A 19,097-nucleotide genomic window follows, 5' to 3' on the forward strand; every position below is an offset into this window, starting at 1 on the left:
AGTTTGCACTGAAAATTTTGAGCTCAGTGTTTCTCATCCTCAGCAATTTTATGATGTGTGGCCTTCAACTCTCAGAATTCCCCATCCTCTAGGCTTGAACCAGCCAATCAATTTTTTCTCATATCCACAGACTCTGAGAAGGCATGTTCTTTGCCCATTGTACATTATATTTTCATCTATTATGGTTTTATTTTTAACAATGGTTAGCAATCTACCTTTCACTGTACTTGTCATAGAGCAGTCATAATTGAAATATTTTAATGAGAAGATATGTAATATGAAATACGTATGAAATGGAGGATAAAAGTGAACCTAAATATACAGTTTATACAGTGAGATAAATATAGTATCTTGCCTTTGTTTAGCTGATGAGATGCATTGTTTTAAGGGCTGAAAAAGAAATATTATAATCAAATATGTTTACTTCCAAATAACATGTCAATATTTTCAAGTAGGCCAGGCCACAAAACTGATCCTGCAGGGATTACAGGAATATTACTTTATTGTTATATGTTATATTTACAGACACTTGATAGCTATTCCAAAGGATCCCCTTTCTCCATTTTAAGGAAAGTGAGATCAAGTTGGAGCTATATATTTTTTTTCCTACATTTTCTTTCTGCTCACAACTGAGCAACATTCTATCTCCCAAACTTTCCACATAAAGCCAGTGCTAACTTCTTCAAATCAATAGATAGCAGTAATTGTTAATTTTTCATTTTTAGGTGCTCCTTTGTGTTGAGTTCTGGTCTCAGTAGGATTATGTAGCATTTAGGGAAAAAGATAGATCCCAATATTCCTATACTGGAAGCCAAGATGGAGAAGATCTCCACAGCTACCATGTATTTTCCTTTCGTGCTCAGATAAGTTGGCACAAAAGTCACCCATACACTACAAAACACCAGCATGCTAAAAGCAATAAATTTGGCTTCATTAAAAGAGTCTGGAAGTTTTCGAGCAAAGAAAGCCACAATATAGCTGATGAGAGCAAGAAATCCCATATATCCTAAAATATAATAGAACATGTTGCCTGATCCTTCATTGCATTCAACTACAATCTCTTCTGGAAGAGAATGCATGTCCAAATTTGGGAACGGAGGGCCAGTGCACAGCCACAATATGCAAATACTTGCTTGAATGCAGGAACAACAGAGAATCAGAGAATTTGAAAATCTTTTCCCCATCCATTTTCTCATTTTTGATCCTGGCTTAGTAGCCATAAAAGCTAGAACCACTGTGAGGGTTTTGGCCAAAACTGAAGAGACAGCAACTGAGAAGATGATCCCAAAAGCAATTTGACGAAGAAGGCAGGTCAGCAATTGGGGCTGACCAATGAATAGCAAGGAACAGAGGAAGCAGAGGAAGAGGGAGACAAGGAGAAGATAAGTGAGATTCCGGTTGTTAGCTTTGACAATGGGAGTATTCCGATGTTTTATGAAAATTCCAAGTACCACCACTGTGGTCACAGAAAATGACAAAGCCAGAACAGCCAAAGTGATGCCCAAAGTTTCATTGTAAGACAAGAAGTGTAGATCCTTTGGAAGGCACAAGTTTTTTTCCTTGTTTGGATACTGTTCTTCTGGACAGTCTAAGCAGTCATCCATATCTGGTAAAATATGTGTAGTATTTCAGAATTCATAGCAGTATTTCAAATTTTGCATACTTTTGCTTATTGAGAAATATTTACTAATTGAAAACCTCCTATGTCATTAAACTTCAGTGGACAACTATGGATTTTGAAACTGAAATGTGCAACAATTCTCATCATTCATTGCTTTCAATCTTCCAAGCCAGAAGTGCTGGTAGATGTAATTCAGCAACATTAACAACTATTCACATCTCTGTTAAATAGATATTTGTTAAAACTTGCTATTGGAGAGCTCATCTAGAATGGGACTCTCACAAATAACGAGAGATGACCTCTAAGGGTGTGATATCTCTGTGTGAAATCTCTGTGGCTGTCTTCATGGATACATACTTTATTTATGCACATGCATAAATATAACAATTCAATATTTCCTACCTCTTTCATTTGAAAATTTTCTTGATGGACAAATATTACAATCATAGCAACAAAAAGGCTCACTTTCCTTCATTTTCTTTCTGGAGCCTGGTGGGCAATGATCATTGCACAGAGCAAGAGGTATGGTCTATCATTAAAGAGAGAGAGAGAGAGAGAAACATATTTTATTCCCTTGAATCCAACCATTTTCAGAAATCAGTACATGCATCATAAACTTCTGAGAAATATTCAGTAGTTTCATGTGTTTTTGCAGATATGTACACATATAACAAATTGTCGAAAATAGCATGTATTGTTGATGAAACTTACCATCACTCTGAGTAGGCCTTTTTGATCACTAATATCTGAAAATAACCTATGTGATCAGTGTTTTGTGATACATTCTGCTTGTATTTGACTTCAGGCTTGTTCAATATTGGTGGTGGGATTCAAATAATTTAACAACTGATTTTCTGCTCAAATGACTGGCTGGGTAGGCATGGCTGAATGGGCAATGGCTGAATAGGCATGGCCAACTCAATGTAACTCACATCAAAGGGCACCTAATCTTGCCCATCCTCTTCTTGCCATATCTGGCTCCACGTTGCCCCCCTCCTCCCTCCCCCAGCCACTCCTTGTCACATCCATCTGCTCACCTCTCAGAGCAAGTAGTTTTCAAATAAAAAGAATACTTGCCTTTGGCAAATAAATACAAACATCCTGACTGCAGGTTTGCTACATCTTGCAAAGTATTGCTGCTCATTCTAGTCTTTTTTCCTACTAACACATCCGGCTCAGATTGAAATTTGCTATAACCTCTCTTGTCTTTTGCATCATTTTATGAGAGATATGAGAAATTCAGAAATGTTGTCTGTGGTGTTTGCAACTTTACAAATTGGTTTCCTTCAACCCTGTTTTTGCATAAAATTATTGCAAGTTATTTTGACATTTCTTGCTCCTTTTTAAACAAAGTAGTAGTTCAGGTGGTGGCCTAGAAACCAAGAGACTCTGAGTTTTAGTCCCATTTTCAGATTGAAAAAATGGCTGAGTCACCAAGACTCTCTCTCCCAGCCCAAACCACTTTTTAGATTGTGGTTGTGGGGAAGTCAAGAGGAGGAAGGAATATTAGATAAGTTCCCCATCTTGAATTCTCTATAAAGTAATAAGACAGAATAAATGTCTAACAAAATAAATAAATCATTTGTGAGAAGGATGTCCTTCTAAAGGACAAGGGGTACTGATTGCCTTGTCACATGCCTTACACTAGTGCATTTATTTCATTGTTATCCACTTTATTTTTCTCTGCTTTTTGATTTATTCTTGTGATTGGCATTAGAATGGCAAATGGAAACATTGAATAGCTATCTTAATACAAACATGTGTATTAACACTAGGATTACTATATACTATCATATCTCAAGACCTAAAATGAACACAACATGAAAAACATCATCCAAAAGCACAACAAAGAATGTTCTTTCTGTGCCAACTCAGAAAGCTCAAACTGCCCAAGGAGCTGCTGATACAGTCCTACAGATGAATTATTGAGTCTGTCATCTGCATCTCTATAACGGTCTGGTTTGGTTCTGCAACCAAACAAGACAGACACAGACTTCAGAAAATAATTAGGACTGTAGAAAAAACAATTATTACCAACCTGCCTTCCATCAAGGACCTGTGTACTGCACAAGTCAAAAAGAGGCCTGTGAAAATATTTACAGAACCCTCAGATCCTGGACATAAGCTGTTTCAACTCCTACCCTCAAAATGAAGCTATAGAGCACTGCACATCAAAACAAATAGACACAAGGACAGTTTATCCCAAACACCATCACTCTGCTAAAGAAATAATTCCCTCAACACTGTTAAACTATTCACTAAGTCTGTATTACTATTACAATTAATCTTCCCATCCCTACTTTCACCAATCTTCTCCCAATTATAACTGTATGACTGTAACTTTGTTGCTTATATCCTTAGGATTTATACTGACTGTTTCCTAGTATGATTTGATTGCTTATTGTACCCTATGACTATTATTACGTGTCGTACCTTATGATTCTTGATGAATGTCATCTTTTCTTTTATGTGTGACCACATGCACCAAAGACAGATTTCTGGTGTGTCAAATCACACTTGGCCAATAAAGAATTCTATTCTATTCTATTCCCTTTGAAAATTAGCTTTGCTAAAATTTCACACACTGGATCAAAAATATCAAGTTTGTCCTCTTCCAGACACTTATAACAATACTAGCAAATGTTAATTGCTGAAAAAAGAGCTATTTATTTTGATTTCAAACTGAAAACTTTATTTTGGTCCTACCTGGTTAAAATGGGCTGGCCATGTGATTTTTCTTTCATTTATGGAGAACCTTCTGTCTGATAGTGCTTCAGGATCCATTTGTCCCACTTTTACTTTCATGAAGGATTTGTTAGGGAAAGTTACCCAGTTGATAATGTCAAATCCAGCTAGCAATTCACCCTTCTTGTCAAAAGATACCAGGTCTCCGGCACAGCTGTTAAAGGAGACTTGACTTAGGAAATGGTAAAGCTGGAGGAAAAGAAGTTTTGGCAAGGATTATTACCAAAGTGGTCGAAACAGTGAAAATTGTTTGGCTGGGAATTGTTTGGTTTCTGAGTTTTGCTATACTCAGAAACTATTTAATTATTTTATCACTCCATTATTGGTCATCCCATTATTTCATTCCCCAATCAAATATTTCAGTCAGCTCAGTTTTAAAAGGATACTAAGAACTAGTAGATAATGGATTTCAAACAAACAGACTAAATTTTCTTTTGACATAGAAATATTTTGGTATACCGATGTCACAGGTATTTCAAAGTTAAGGTTTACTACCTGCCAAGGGAATACTATTACTACTGCTGCCGCTGCTGCTACTATGCTGCTACCTCTACTACCACTACTATTACTGCTTCTACCAAATTAAATTTATGTATTGTCTACCTTCCAGTATCTCTGGGCAATTTCCAAGTGATTATTAAGCAGTTATATATTTTTTCTGCTATAACTTTGGAATGGTTTACATTAAGTTTATATCTGTTGTGTCCTCTTGTGTTGTTGTGTTTAAAGCTGAAATATTAACTGGCAAGACATTGTAACATATGATTTTATGTACTATGCTTAAGTCCAATTTTAGCCAGTGTAGTTCAAAGTTGTCTAAGCCTCAAATCTGCAGTCTGGTTGATGTAGGGTATCCTATTGAGAACAGAGGAATGTAGTACTCTTCTGGTAAAATACTTCTTGCTCAATTGTATTTATGTCTGATATACAGTGTGGATTCCAGACAGCAGACCTGAACTCAAATATTGGTCTAGCAAAGGTTTTGAATGTCCTAGTTAGCAAAACAGTATTACCAGAGGAGAAGCTTCATAAAATTAAATTTACAACTCTTAAAACCTTTTTGGCAATACTGTTGTAGTGATCTTTGGTACTTAGGTCATTCGATATGAGAACTCCAAGGTCCTTGACAGAGTGAGGATCATCAACAAGGTCATATCCGTCGTGCTTGTATTTGGTGTGCATATAGTTCCTGAAGGCCTCTGATAGTGAAAAGGAGGCCATGAGCAACACATCAAGTGAGGTGAGTCATTGGAAGATATGGTGATTTTTTTGTGGCAATACATATATGAATAAGTTTCGATGTGGTTTCACTATTCACCCAAGTCCCAGTGAAAGAAACCCTACAGATCATCAAAAACAAATACAAACCACCCAAGCACCTCATGGAACTAATAGAAAACTGCTTAACCAACACATATTTTATATACAAAGGACAAAGATACAAGCAGATCGAAGGAGCCCCCATGGGATCACTACTGTCACCCATAATTGCAAATCTGTTCATGGAAGGATTTGAATCCAGAGCCCTGGCAAATGCCACACACAAACCCAAACTATGGCTAAGATAATTTGATGATACATTTGTTATTTGGCTCAATGGAGAAAAAACCTAAACAATTTCCTAACACAACTAAACAATACACATCCCAAAATCAAATTCACCATGGAAACGGAAACAAACAACTACCATTCCTAGATGTACTAATCTACAAAAAAAAGATGGCACACTAGGACACACCATATACCAGAAAGAAACACTCACCAACTGCTACCTAAATGCTCAATCCTACCACCAACCACCATAAGTAAAATCCATAGCCAGAACACTAATTACCAGAACCAAACACCTGCCCTACATAAGAGGAACAACAGACAAAATCAGCAAGATACTACGCAGGCATCACATCAAGACTGCCTTCAAAATGGACAAAGACTGCTGAAACATCACTATAATAAAAGCACCAATATTAAGACGTGGGAAAATACCTGAAGAAACCTAAATACCACACACACACACACACACACACGACCGGGTCTTATTTCCAGGGAAATATGGCACTTTTACTAAATTAAATTGATATGTTGTCTACCTTCTGGGCAGTTTTCAAGTCTTTATTTAGCAGTTATGTATTTTTTCTGCTACAACTTATTGTGCAATTTTTATTTACTTAAATTAGAATATTTTGCAAAAGGATGGATAAAATCCTAAATTCTGGATTTGGTAGCATCCTGCATCTGCAAGAATACATCTCTCATTTCTTTCAAAACATACAAAAACGATAGTCTCAGAAAAACCTTCATCCTTTTATTGCCATTATGGAGTCTATTTTCCATGGTGGTGCAGTGGTTAGAGTGCAATACTATAGGCTACTTCTGCTGACTGCTGGCTGCCTGCAATTTGGCAGTTCAAATCTCACCAGGCTCAAGGTTGACTCAGCCTTCCATTCTTCCAAGGTCAGCAAAATGAGGAACAAGATTGTTGCGGGTAATAGGCTGACTCTGTAAACCGCTTAGAGATGGCTGTAAAGCACTGTGAAGTGGTGTATAAGTCTAAATGCTATTGTTATTTACATGTATTTATCTCCATTGTTTGCAGGTTGTCCTAGACTTACAACCATTCATTTAGTGATCATTAAAAGTTATAATGGCCCTGAAAGAATAACTTACAACTACATCTTGCACTTATAACTATTGCTGCATCCTTACAGTCATGTGATCAAATTTGAGCACTTGGCAACTGGTATGTAGTTACAATAGTTGCAGTGTCCTGGAGTCTTTTGTTCACCATTTGTAATCTTCCCATCCAGTTTTTCACAGCAAAGTCAATGGGAAAAGCTGGATTCACTTAATGATCATATAATTCACTTAACAACTATAACAACTTACTTACCAATCATGACAAAAAAATGGACAGGTTTCACTTAATAGCTGACTTGCATAGAAATGGAAAAGTTGGTCCCGCTTGTGGTCATAAAGTCACTGTCTTGCCTTCTTTGTATCTCCTCTGGGAATGCTCAGTAATGCATTATATTCAGAATGAGAATCCTTATATAAATGAAGACCCTAATATTATCAACATCATTGATGCATCAAAAATAATCTGCCTCTGAGGTGAGATATTACCTGAAAATACTGTAATTTTGAAGTTCTTGGGTGATCTCTAACAAGCACTGCTCCGTATTTCCTTCTGCATGAATAAAAGGCATGCAAAGCATGCACCAGAGCATAGACAGCATTGTAAACACTGTAGCTTTGACTGGTCATTCTCATTTCAAAAAAAGGCTGCGGAAGGCTTTCTAGTCTCTCATTGCCAGTACAGCTTCCAAGGTTCTCCTTGTCTGTTGCAGAAGCTGGAAATGAACATTTAAATGCTTGTTCCCAGAAGACTCTGACAAAATGATTGGTAAGAGAATGGGGGTCCTGGGAGAGAAGGAAATTCTGAAATGTTGACATCTCTGAGGTGTGAGTTGCAAAGGACAGGGCACCATGGAAGATCTGCATATTTAAACTATTTAGAAAGGGCTCCAGTGAAAAATCCCAATGGGCTGTCATCACCCATACGTTCTGCACAGGCAGCATCATATCTGATTCAGCAGAACTGAGCACCATCTGCAAATCTAACATCATGTGAGCATCAGCACTGATAATACAGACATTGACATTTGCTTTACTCAGTAGCAGGGCCATTTCCCTAAACATATCATTGAAGTTAACAACCATGTCTAAAATATTGCTTTGGAGGGGCATTCGTTTAGAGAAGGCGGTGCAGATTCCATTGTCAGAAAAGCTTTTCTCCAAGGTCTGCACAAATATTTCTCCTTTATCATCATCCATAGCCATGATCCCAATCCACTTCCATTGAAAATGCAGTAATAGGTTGACTATTCCTGTGTACTGATGTGCTTCATTAGGTACCATACGGTATAAGAAAGATGGATGGCTTATATCATTCACTGGTGGAGAATATACACAATAGGAGACCTAAAGGCCAACATAATTACATTATATAATAGGGAAATATAAAAAGGGTCAAGCACAAAAACACAGTAGTTTTCACTTTCTTTTTTAAAACAACATTTAATTAGTGTACAGCATACCCAAAGGCTGCTCCAATCACAAGCTGACTCTATGTACTATTTAGTTTTCTGCATCCTTAACATGAGCTAAACCAAACCAAAATAAATAAATAATAAAATACACTATTTGTTCTGCATAACAAATTCCATATCATCATGACTTCTTTTGGTAGTATGAACCAGGTTTCTGATGACATTTCCAGCATTTTTCGGATTTGTTCTTGAACATTCTTGCTATCCTTGTCGGGGGGAAATGCCACCTGTAAAACATCTTATACAAATTTTCTTTAAAGGCTGTAGACATTGTCATTTTATAATTTTGCAACCATAATTTCTGCCATTTCTCTAAGTCAATCCCATATCCAAAATTCCTCCCCCAAGCAATCATAGTTTCTTTAACTTGTTCTTCCTCCAGCTTAATTTCCAATAAGTAACCATATAGTTTTTAATCACCTTTTCATCAGTACCCATCAAAATCTTATCTAAATCAGTTTGTTTATCATAAAATCCCTCTGCTTTGGAATCCTCATAATACTTTGCATGTATTTGCAGATATGAAAACCAATTCATCTGTATACCTTGTTCCTCTAATTTTTGCATCGATTTAAGTTCACCCTTTTCATCTAGTAATTCCCCATAGCTAACTGTTTGTTCCTTTTTATAGATTATCGGGTAAGAAAACGCTTCTATCGTTGATAACCAAACTGGAATTTTCAAGTAACATTGTTTTTTTGTCTTCTCCCAGTTTAAGCACAGAGACTCCCGTATATAATGTCTTCTAAAGTACCCCTGTGTTTTGGTTCCCTTATACCATAAAAAAGCATGCCAACCCAACAACAAATCATGACCTTCTAATGTCAACAATCTAGTTTTCCTTAATGTTATCCATTCTTTAACCCATGTCAAATTTGCAGCTTGGTAGTACAACTCCCAATTAGGCAGGCCAAACCCTCCTCTAGATCTAGCATCCTGTAAAAGCTTTAACTTTATCCTTGCTTTCTTGCCTTGCCATATATACTTCAAAACAATTTTATTTAAATCTTCAAAATATTCTTTTCCAAGCCTAATTGGTATTGTTTGAAACAAAAATAAAATTCTGGGTAAGATGTTCATCTTAATTGTTGAGATCCTTCCTATTAATGACAATTGTAGGTTTTCCCATTTTTTCAAATCTTGGGCTATCTGTTGTTTAAGTTTAATATAATTGTTCTCCTTTAATGTACTAGATCTTGACGTCAAATATATCCCCAAATACTTAACCTTATTTGTAACTTGAATTTTTAACAATTCTGCCAGTTCTTCTCTTTGTCTCAGCAACATATTCTTTGACAAAATCTTTGTTTTATCTTTATTTATTTTCAGACCGGCCACCTCCCCATATGCCTCTATCTTTTCCAACAGCTTTGAGGCTGTTTCTATAGGGTCTTCCAGGATAAAGACTAGGTCATCTGCAAAAGCTTGTAGTTTAAATTCTTCCTTTTTAATTTTCATTCCTTTTATAGTTTTATCTTCTCTGATATTTCTATTCAACACTTCCAAAGTCAATACAAATAACAAGGGCGAAAGAGGACAACCTTGTCTTGTGCCTTTCTTATATTAATAGGATCTGTAAATTCTCCCTCCATCATTACCTTAGCTGTTTGTTCATTGTAGATTGCTTCTATTGCTTGAATAAATCTTCTAGCAAAGCCCATCTGTTCCATTAAAAGTAACATAAATCTCCAATTTACGTTATCAAATGCCTTTTGAGCATCTAAAAATATCAAAGCCATTTGCTTTTCAGGATGCGCCTCATAATATTCCAAGGTGTCCAAAATTACTCTCATATTGTCTCTAATTTGTCGCTTTGGCAGAAACCCATTTTGATCTGGGTGGATAAAGTTATTCAGATACTTTTTAAGTCTTTCTGCTAATATTGAAGCAAAAATTTTATAATCTGCATTTAATAAGGAAATCGGTCTATAATTCTTGATTTGAAGTAGGTCCGCCTCCTCTTTTGGAATAAGTGTAATATAAGCCTCTGACCATGTTTTAGGTATTATCTTTTTCAACATAACTTCATTCATAACTTCTAACAGTAGAATACACAATGATTCTTGAAAGGTTTTATAAAATTCTACAGGAAACCCATCTGGACCTGGTGCCTTTCCATTATTTTGTTTCTTAAGTGCTTGGCTTAACTCCATCATTGTTATATTGCTTTCTAACATTTCTTCAATCTCTTTAGGTATCTTAGGTAGATTTGCATTCTGCAGGTATTGTTTAACTTTCTCCTCATCAATATCTTCTTTCTTATACAAATGTTTGTAAAAATCATAAATAATTTCTTTTTTCTCTTTGCTGCCATGACAAGTTTTACCTTGGTCATCTATTAACTGCAATATTTTCCTCGACTCTTTCTCCTTTCTCAACTTATATGCTAGCCATCTACCTGGCTTATTTGCATCTTCAAAATAATTCTGTTTAGCATTCCTAATTTTCTGTGCCAGTTCTTCTTTCTCTATTAAGTCCATTTTATGTTTAGTTATATCCAGTTTCAATTTGACATCTTTTCTGTGTGGTATTTTCTGCAGTTGTTTTTCGAGTCTTTTATATTCATCCTCCAAGGCTTTGAAAGTTTGCCTTTTCCTAATATTCTTTTTTCTTGTATAGTCTATTATCAAGCCTCTAGCATAAGCCTTCATTGTATCCCAAACATTCTGTATTGAAGTTTCTTCTTTTCTATTCTCTTAAAAAAAAAAAGGCAATTCTTTCTCCATCCATTGTATAAATTATTTCTCCTTTAAAATAGTATTATTTAATGTCCATCTCGATCTTTTTTTTTGTCCCTTCCATTTAATTGTCAATGGGTTATGATCAGCCCAAGTACTTGTTTCAATATTTACTTCTTGAATACTAGATATTAAGTCTGTTGAGATCCAAATCATATCAAGTCTGGACCATGATAAATGCCTATTTGAATAGAACGTATATTGCTTAAGTTTAATATTTCTTTCTCTCCATATGTCTTTTAAAGTTAATTCATCTATCATTTTAAAAAAAGATTTAGGAAGAGTTTTTCTATTATGCTTTGCTGCTGTCGCAATATAATCAAGTTTATTATCCACAATTCCATTAAAATCTCCCATCATAATTATATTAGCATAGTCCAGTTCAGCCATCTTGGTGTGTAATTTTTTATAGAATTCTTCCTGTTTATCATTCGGGGCATAAATTGCAGTCAAAAGTATCTTTCTATTATTGTCCATTATTTCCACCATTAATATTCTCCCATCTTCATCTGTATAAATCATTTTTGCTGGGATAGCCTCTTTAATATATAAGACCACCCCTCTTTTCTTACATTGAGTCAAAGAGGTAAACAATTTCCCTAACTTTGGTTGTAATAACAATTGTTCATGTTGCTTTTTAATATGTACTTCTTGTAGACAAATTATATCAAACTTTAGTTTCCTTAATTTATGGAAAATCTTCCTTCTCTTAGCAGCTGAATTCAATCCATTTATATTCATTGTAATCAGTTTTTTCTCTTCCATGATTATATTTTATATTTAGATTTAACCACTCTCGTGGGTCTTGATTCACGCTGATCTTTAATATCCACTTGTCCATCTACTGCACCTTCTTCTTTTCCAATCTCCATTTGTTTCTCTTGGGATTCAGTTAATGGAACCTCCTTTTCTGCCTCTCCTTCTCTCCCTCCAAAAACTTCTGCATAGAACAGTTCTGCTTTCTCAATTGAATCAATTCTATGTCTCTGTTCCTGCCACGTAAACATCAATCCTTCTGGGATCAGCCATCTGTAAGTCACCTCCTTTTTCATTAACATTTTGGTCAGGAATCGATATTCTCTTCTCATCTCTCTCACTCTTCTAGGTATTTGTTTTAAAACCAAAATTTCTTTACCTTTATATTTCAATATCTTCTCTCTTGCCACTTGTAATATTTGTGCCTTCATAGATTTTTTAGTAAATCTAATATGAACTTCTCTGGGCAGATTATTTCTCATCGCATATCTTGTAAAAACTCGATATATCTCATCTATTCCATCCATCATCTTCTCTTCTGTTATCTCCAACGCATCTGCCAAGATTCCTACCATTATCGCAGCCAAATCTTGTCCTTTTTCTTCTTCTATATTTTGAAATCTGAGATAGAATTCTGATCTATCCAACTCCCACTTCAACATCCCGCTTTTCTCTTGTTCAATCACTGTTAGTCTATTATCAATATTTCCAATCTTCTCCTCTCTTCGTTTGCCCCCCTCTTCGACTTTTTGAAGTCTCTCCTCATATTTTACCATCATCTGTTGAATACTTTCCACTTTTTCCTCCGTCCTCCCTGTTCTTTGTTCAATGGTATCTATTTTACCTTAAGAACTTGAATTCCTTGCATAATCATCTGAAAAGATACTCTTTCTTGTTCTTGTTCTTTTTCTTTTTCTTTATCTTGCTTTAACATTGTCTGAATTGAATGCTGTCCAGATGGTGGGGAGGCAGAAGTAGACATAGAGGCACCCGAAGATATAAGTTTCTTACTCATTTTAAATGGTTCCAGCTCTTCAAGTTCTTTCAAATTTTAATCCAAAAAGGGTAGCCAGTTATAATCCCAGATAAAAAGGCCAATAATAAAAAGGAATCAATAATGAGAGAAAAAGAAGAAAAACATGAAAAAGAAAAAGGAAAAGAGCAAAAAAAGAGAAAAAAAGAAAAAATTCTTCCTGACCTTAATCCAATTAGAAAAAATAATCCACAAAAGAGAGTAAAAATAAGAATAAAAACCCAGTAATAATAATAATAATAAACAAGGCCAAAGCCAAAAAGAAGGAAAAGAGAAAAAGAGAGAAAAAACAAAACAAAAAACAAGAAGAATAAATATCTTCAAATTCCACACCTTAATCCAGCAAAAAAAAAAAATCTCAATTGAAAAAAGAAAAAAAGAAATAGTCCATTAATATACATTAAAAAGAAAAGCAGAATCCAAATAGAAAGGAGAAAAAATAGAGTAAAATAAATCAAAATAAAATAAAAATAAAAAAGATTCAGAGGCTTCCCTTTGCAAATAAATCAAACTTAAAAATGAAGACCTTGATGCTGATGGAGGGGGTAGCGGAACTAAAAAAAAAGAATTAGAAAAAGAAAGTAAGCAGCAATACACTGCACTCTATTTAATTGTCCAAGGCTCTAATTATGACTCCCTTCTCTTTCCCACAAGCTTCAAAGCTAAGCCATAAATGTCCAGAAAGACACCTGTAATAATATTCTACAAAGTGCTTTCCTCTATCTTATCAGAAGATGTCCTTGAGAAGAGATACTTCGTCTTTTTCCAGTTCAAGTAAAATGTTTCCAAGCCTCTAGTTGGCAGTGTTACAAAGTTTCTTAGTTCTCACTTTCCCCCCTCCTCTCTGAACAGCATAAAAAAAAAGAAAAGCCGGCACGGAATACACAAACATATAAAAGCAAAAAAGAATAAAAAAATAAACAAAGGGAGCCTCTAGCCTAAAAATGAAAAATCCAAAGGAAGAATAAAACATATGAATATAAAAAGGAACAGTCCAGTTATCCAGTAAATAACAATAAAGTCCGGAAGCAAAGGAAAAAAAAGCAAATAGATTCTCTCTTTGACGTCTCCCTTAAAAAAACACCGCTTAGTCAGTTTTGTCAAAAGAAAAAAAAATCACACAGATTTCTTCTAATAATCAGAGTGGACTTTCAAGACTCAAAAAATTAAATAAAAAAAAGTTTCTCACCCAATCGACAGACTCTCTCTCAGACCCGTTCTTTCTGGAGCCGCCCCGACTTCAGCAGCATGGGGGCTGCCTCTCCACCGCCAGCAAAGAGAGCTTCACCCGGGTCTTCCAGGGATTTTGCGATATCCCCGGAGTCCTCAGGGTATGCTCTTCACGATAGCTGTCCCTACGGGACAGCATAGGTCCGTTTGGACCGGCCAGTAATGGAGATATCGGCTGCAATCGAGGAGCTCGATTGCAGACCGTATCGTCACGGCGCAAGCTCCTCCCTTCTCCCCTCATGACTTCTTTTATGTGCATTTAGACATATTATTTCTTTTGTCATCCATTTCCCATCTCTAGTTAATAATTCATGAAGAATGAATAATGCATGAAATGTTCGTCTATGTGTCCTAATTTTTCATTATTTATTTTTGATTAATTATTATTCCGTTTATTTCCCTGTTTACAATCTAAGAGAAGTCAGTGCCAACTAAATGCTACCACCTAACCAGAGGTGGGATTCAGCTGGTTCACACCAGTTCAGTTGAATCAGTAGCTTTTTTTTTTTTTTGCAGTTCAGTGAACTGCTGAATCCCACTACTGATCGCCACGCCCAGCCACTCAACCATCCCCTCCCAGCTACTCCTTGCCTGGTCTCCTGGCTGCCTGGGTGAGAGCGTGAGGCCAATGGCAGAGGAAGGAGACTAACTCTAGGCCTGCTGTGCTTGCCTGAAAGGGTGCCTGGGGGGAACACAACGAAGCTCATCCATCTTTTGGGCCAGGCTCTCAGCTTCTGCAGTGCCTCCAGATGAAAGGCTTAAGGAAAAGCACCTGGTGCCAGAACACAGCCCTCTATGACAAAGCCCTTTCCAGGAAGTCTTGGATGACCTGATCATAGGCCTTAAGGGGCTCCAGAGTTTTCTCATACTTCTGCCAGCCTGAGTGTCCTGTCCTTCAGATCCCAATGGGGCCAATGCCTGGAAGCAGCACTCCTGGTAAGCAGGTAGATGACCTGATCCCAGCATGGCATTCTCCCATGAGGGCTGCTTTTTTCCCCAATTGCCTACCCCCAGTAGTAGTGTATCCCCCTGTTGCAGACTGGATGCAGGGCTGGTGGCAGAAGGAAGGGTTAGTGGGTGGCAGTCCCATGGAGGTCCTGAAGAAGCTGAGAACTGTGACTGAAAGGCAGACAAGCCTCGCCATGTCACCCTGTTCAGCCAAACATCACAGGTTTAGAAGATCTCTCTTTCCCACCATCAGCCTTTGCACACATATAGAGGCTTTTGTACTCATTCCTGCAATTTTGCACTCTCCCTGTAGCTTGAGCAGCTGACATGCAGCATTCTGCTATTCTGCACAAAGCAGCTGCACTTCAAAAGCAGGGAATAAAGATCAGTACGGGAGCCCAGTTGGGTGGATGGGCCCAATAGCACCTTATCACAGAGAACCAGTTTGGTCTCTGCTGATCTTCAGCACTACCAGTATGCCAGAACTGGGCTGAATCAGTAGAATAGCATCACTGGTATTAAATTAAATTAATCCCACCACTGCACCTAAATTAACAATTAATATGAAACATTCCTTTTATCATGTTTATCTTTTATATAAGTTTAAAAGAGTTTTTAAAACATTAGTGGTTATTCATGTATCAGATTACTTTTGATCTCCTTCTCTAATGCAATTATAAGGAATAAAGAGTGCAAAAGGAACTAAGAGAAAGAAAAATAGAAGGAATAGTTAAGACCAGGGTAAAGAATGAAAACGGAAAGAAGATCATCACATATTAAAGATAAACACCAGCGAGCATTGTGAGAATGTACTTCCAACAAGGAAGCCCTTTTATGCATATTATCCATTCATAACTTGTATAATTAAATCAAGTTTTAAATTTCACTAAGATTTTTATAAACAAATTTACCACAGAGCAAATGAGAGGAAAAAAAATGCAACATCTCTCCCTTCCTGAAATATCACATTACCAGCAAAGGAGAAAGAAATTGCATCACATTAAGGAGGAAAATGATTTTGTGGTGCTGGCAATGAGATCTTAAAAGTCTTTGTATTCTCACACTAAACTTAGAAGAAGCTTATTTCTGCTCAGATCAACCTGCTTTTGGTACATCACTATAGAGAAAATCTAAACAATATTCTGTACATAATAAGTTTCTTAACGAATGCAAATATTTTCTTAATGTGTGTGGATAATAAATTTCTTAATAACCTTTTAAGTACATCATTGGGAGTTGAAGTCCACCAATCTTAATATTGTCAAGATTGAGAAATACTGTAATAGATAATAAATTCCTAAACAATACATGTGTAATCCACCTTACCTGAGGAATCTTGTAAATCCCTAAGATAGTAGCTATGTGAACAGAGGTTTCTGAGTCAGTACCCCCAATGACAGCTGCTGGTATCTTCTTGCTGCACTTGTAGTTCAGAATAGTTGGCTTCTGATTAAAAAGTAGGTTCAGTGTGTTCTGGTAAGTTAGCTGGGCATCAAAGTGGCTATCATAGATATGAAATCCCAGAGTCCTATTGGGTAAGATCATGCTGTTTCCATTGATTTCATTCACCGCAAACACCAAAGCTAGGGTGTGCTGATATTTTTTCAGCATTATACTAAAGTAAAAGACACAACTTGGGTAAGACCTGATGTTCAGTGTTGTCATTTTCAATGCTACTCCTGCAATAGGTACCCTATATTTATTATTGGGGAACATTGGAAAATGAGAAACCTGACACTTGGAATGAAATTACCTTTAACTAGAAGACTAGTTTGTTTGCTTGCAATGGAGCTGCTTTTCTCCAATATTTCAACCATCCTAATGTGTGCTTAGAAACAAATGTTGCTTCATTAACTTATGCAGTGAAACTATTCAATGATGGATAGTTTTTCTTCTAGACCAGATCAAATTACATGTAACCAATATGCTAAACCATCACTTGCTTCTCACCTCTCATAAGCTCAGAGAAATAGGAAGATATTTCACTCCAATGATTTTTGAGTAGAATATCTCTGGATACAAATAGTGCTATGTATATAATACCAAGGATTTAAGCAAAAAAAGATTGATCCAAAACTAAGGCAGGTTTTCCCACTTCACACAATCAAATCTAACATGTCTTACTGACTGACTGATCCTATCAAATGTTAAAGAATGAACTCAGAGCATACCAGGCGATGTGGCAAATATCATAGAATCACAGTGCTTGAAGAGAAGTTTAGATCAAACTATCCAAACTACTTGCTGAGTGCTGGAGCTTTAAGTTTAAGCCAAATAGTTGGGTTAAAACCAGGAGCAATAAGATAACAGTTGTTGGGATGAAAACTAACATGGCTGCCACATGAGTGTTTTGGTTCTGACCACCATTTCAAAATCTCCTATTTTCTATTACCAGAAGGTCAGAATAAATGGATGAAGGAATAAAAATTATCTGATTTCTAGAATCTAGGTCAAGTTGCTGAAAGTATATCAGTGACACTGCCATAAAATAGCCAAGTATTGCAGAAATCAGTGAGGATTTTCTTACATTGGTTCAACATCACACTTGGGTGTAGGGTGTGATCTGAAGTCTATCCCTTCAGAAACAGAGAAAAGCTGTGAAATGATCCCACCAATTATCACATCACCTGGCTGAAAATATTGGTAATGCACTTTCAGAGATTCAGGAATGCCACACACAGCAGGAGATATCACACAATCAGTTTGTGGAAGCAGCAGCAAACAAACAAGAAGTGTCAGGGACATGAAGGACTCTCTCATGCAACAGGCACAATGATTGTCCCTTAATTTAAGATTTCTTACTCCTATTTTAATTGTCATCATGCAGCTGTTTAGTATGCCATGGTCTTTACGATTCTGGATCCTACCAGTGCATATGTATTGGTCTGCTGAATCTATAGAGGGATGGATGGATGGATGGATGGATACATACATACATACATACATTCATACATACATATGCCAACTTTCCCTTTCATCAGTTCAGGAGTTATATACCAATATGCGATTAGAATGGGAAAAAAAACTTTCTGCCTTAGAGTAATGATGATTTCATAATTACAATCTTAGATAATCATAAGGTATGGAGTCACATTTACTCCTCCTTCTTCTCTTCTTCCTCTGACTCCATTGTTGGTTTGAGCCTTATGGTGATTTTTTGTAGATTATAAAGTACTGGAGCTGCTGAATAAAAGGAGAGCTACATACTATATATTTTAGGAATATAATAAATAGGTATATATTAAATGTATTAATTATAATTATTGGGAATATTTTTAGGAATACACATGTCATAAATTATCCCTAGATCTAATTGTTAGATTTGATTTACTGGGAATAGATTTATTAGGGATATAATCTAATAAATTTTTGTTTCATCTATTTTTATTAGATTTGTTAGAGTGGATTTATTAGGCATACACACACACACACACATAATTTGTGTGTGTGTGTGTGTTCAACTTAGTGTCAATGAGAAGAATAATTTTGTAGGAAATATGCTATGCTTGAGATAAAAACAGTATCTTGCCTTTTGTGGTGTAAAGTATATCTCATAAAAGGCAATATTTGATTTAGAGAAATTGCATGATAACTAAATCATGTTAGTATATGTTCTGATTGAATATGACATTGAAACTTGGCTGCTGAATGCACCAAGGTATATCGATATGACAAAAGTAAAACATATCTTAGAATTTATGAGAACAGTTCAAAATGTAGTAATTAGTAACATGCCTCTGGCTGCTTAATGTATTTATTGATAAATGTTAATAGCTTGCTGATGTAGCTCATGCAATCTACAAAGTTCTACATTATATAAGAGCAGAATATTTGTGGGACCAAGTTTCTCCAATTGTCTCTGCCAGTTCCTTCAGGAGTAACATGCTCTAGGTACTGTTTATTGGTATCTAATAGTA

At 36.1% G+C, this 19,097-nt stretch overlaps 1 protein-coding gene across 1 annotated transcript; it reads right to left on the reverse strand.

Moving 5' to 3' along the window:
• Window positions 1–707: 707 nt before the first annotated feature.
• On the reverse strand, window positions 708–16,791 carry LOC113452583 (vomeronasal type-2 receptor 26-like). The gene is made up of 5 exons (XM_087916182.1): window positions 16,507–16,791; window positions 7,490–8,347; window positions 4,328–4,555; window positions 2,024–2,150; window positions 708–1,606 (listed from the first exon to the last, which is right to left on the reverse strand). The coding sequence occupies exons 1-5, from the start codon at window positions 16,789–16,791 to the stop codon at window positions 708–710; spliced, it is 2,397 nt and encodes a 798-aa protein (XP_087772308.1).
• Between the last annotated feature and the right edge of the window lie 2,306 nt (window positions 16,792–19,097).

This window comes from Pseudonaja textilis, chromosome Z (assembly GCF_049901715.1).
Source record: "Pseudonaja textilis isolate UNSWEBS1 chromosome Z, rPseTex1.2, whole genome shotgun sequence".
Lineage (NCBI taxonomy): Eukaryota > Metazoa > Chordata > Lepidosauria > Squamata > Elapidae > Pseudonaja > Pseudonaja textilis.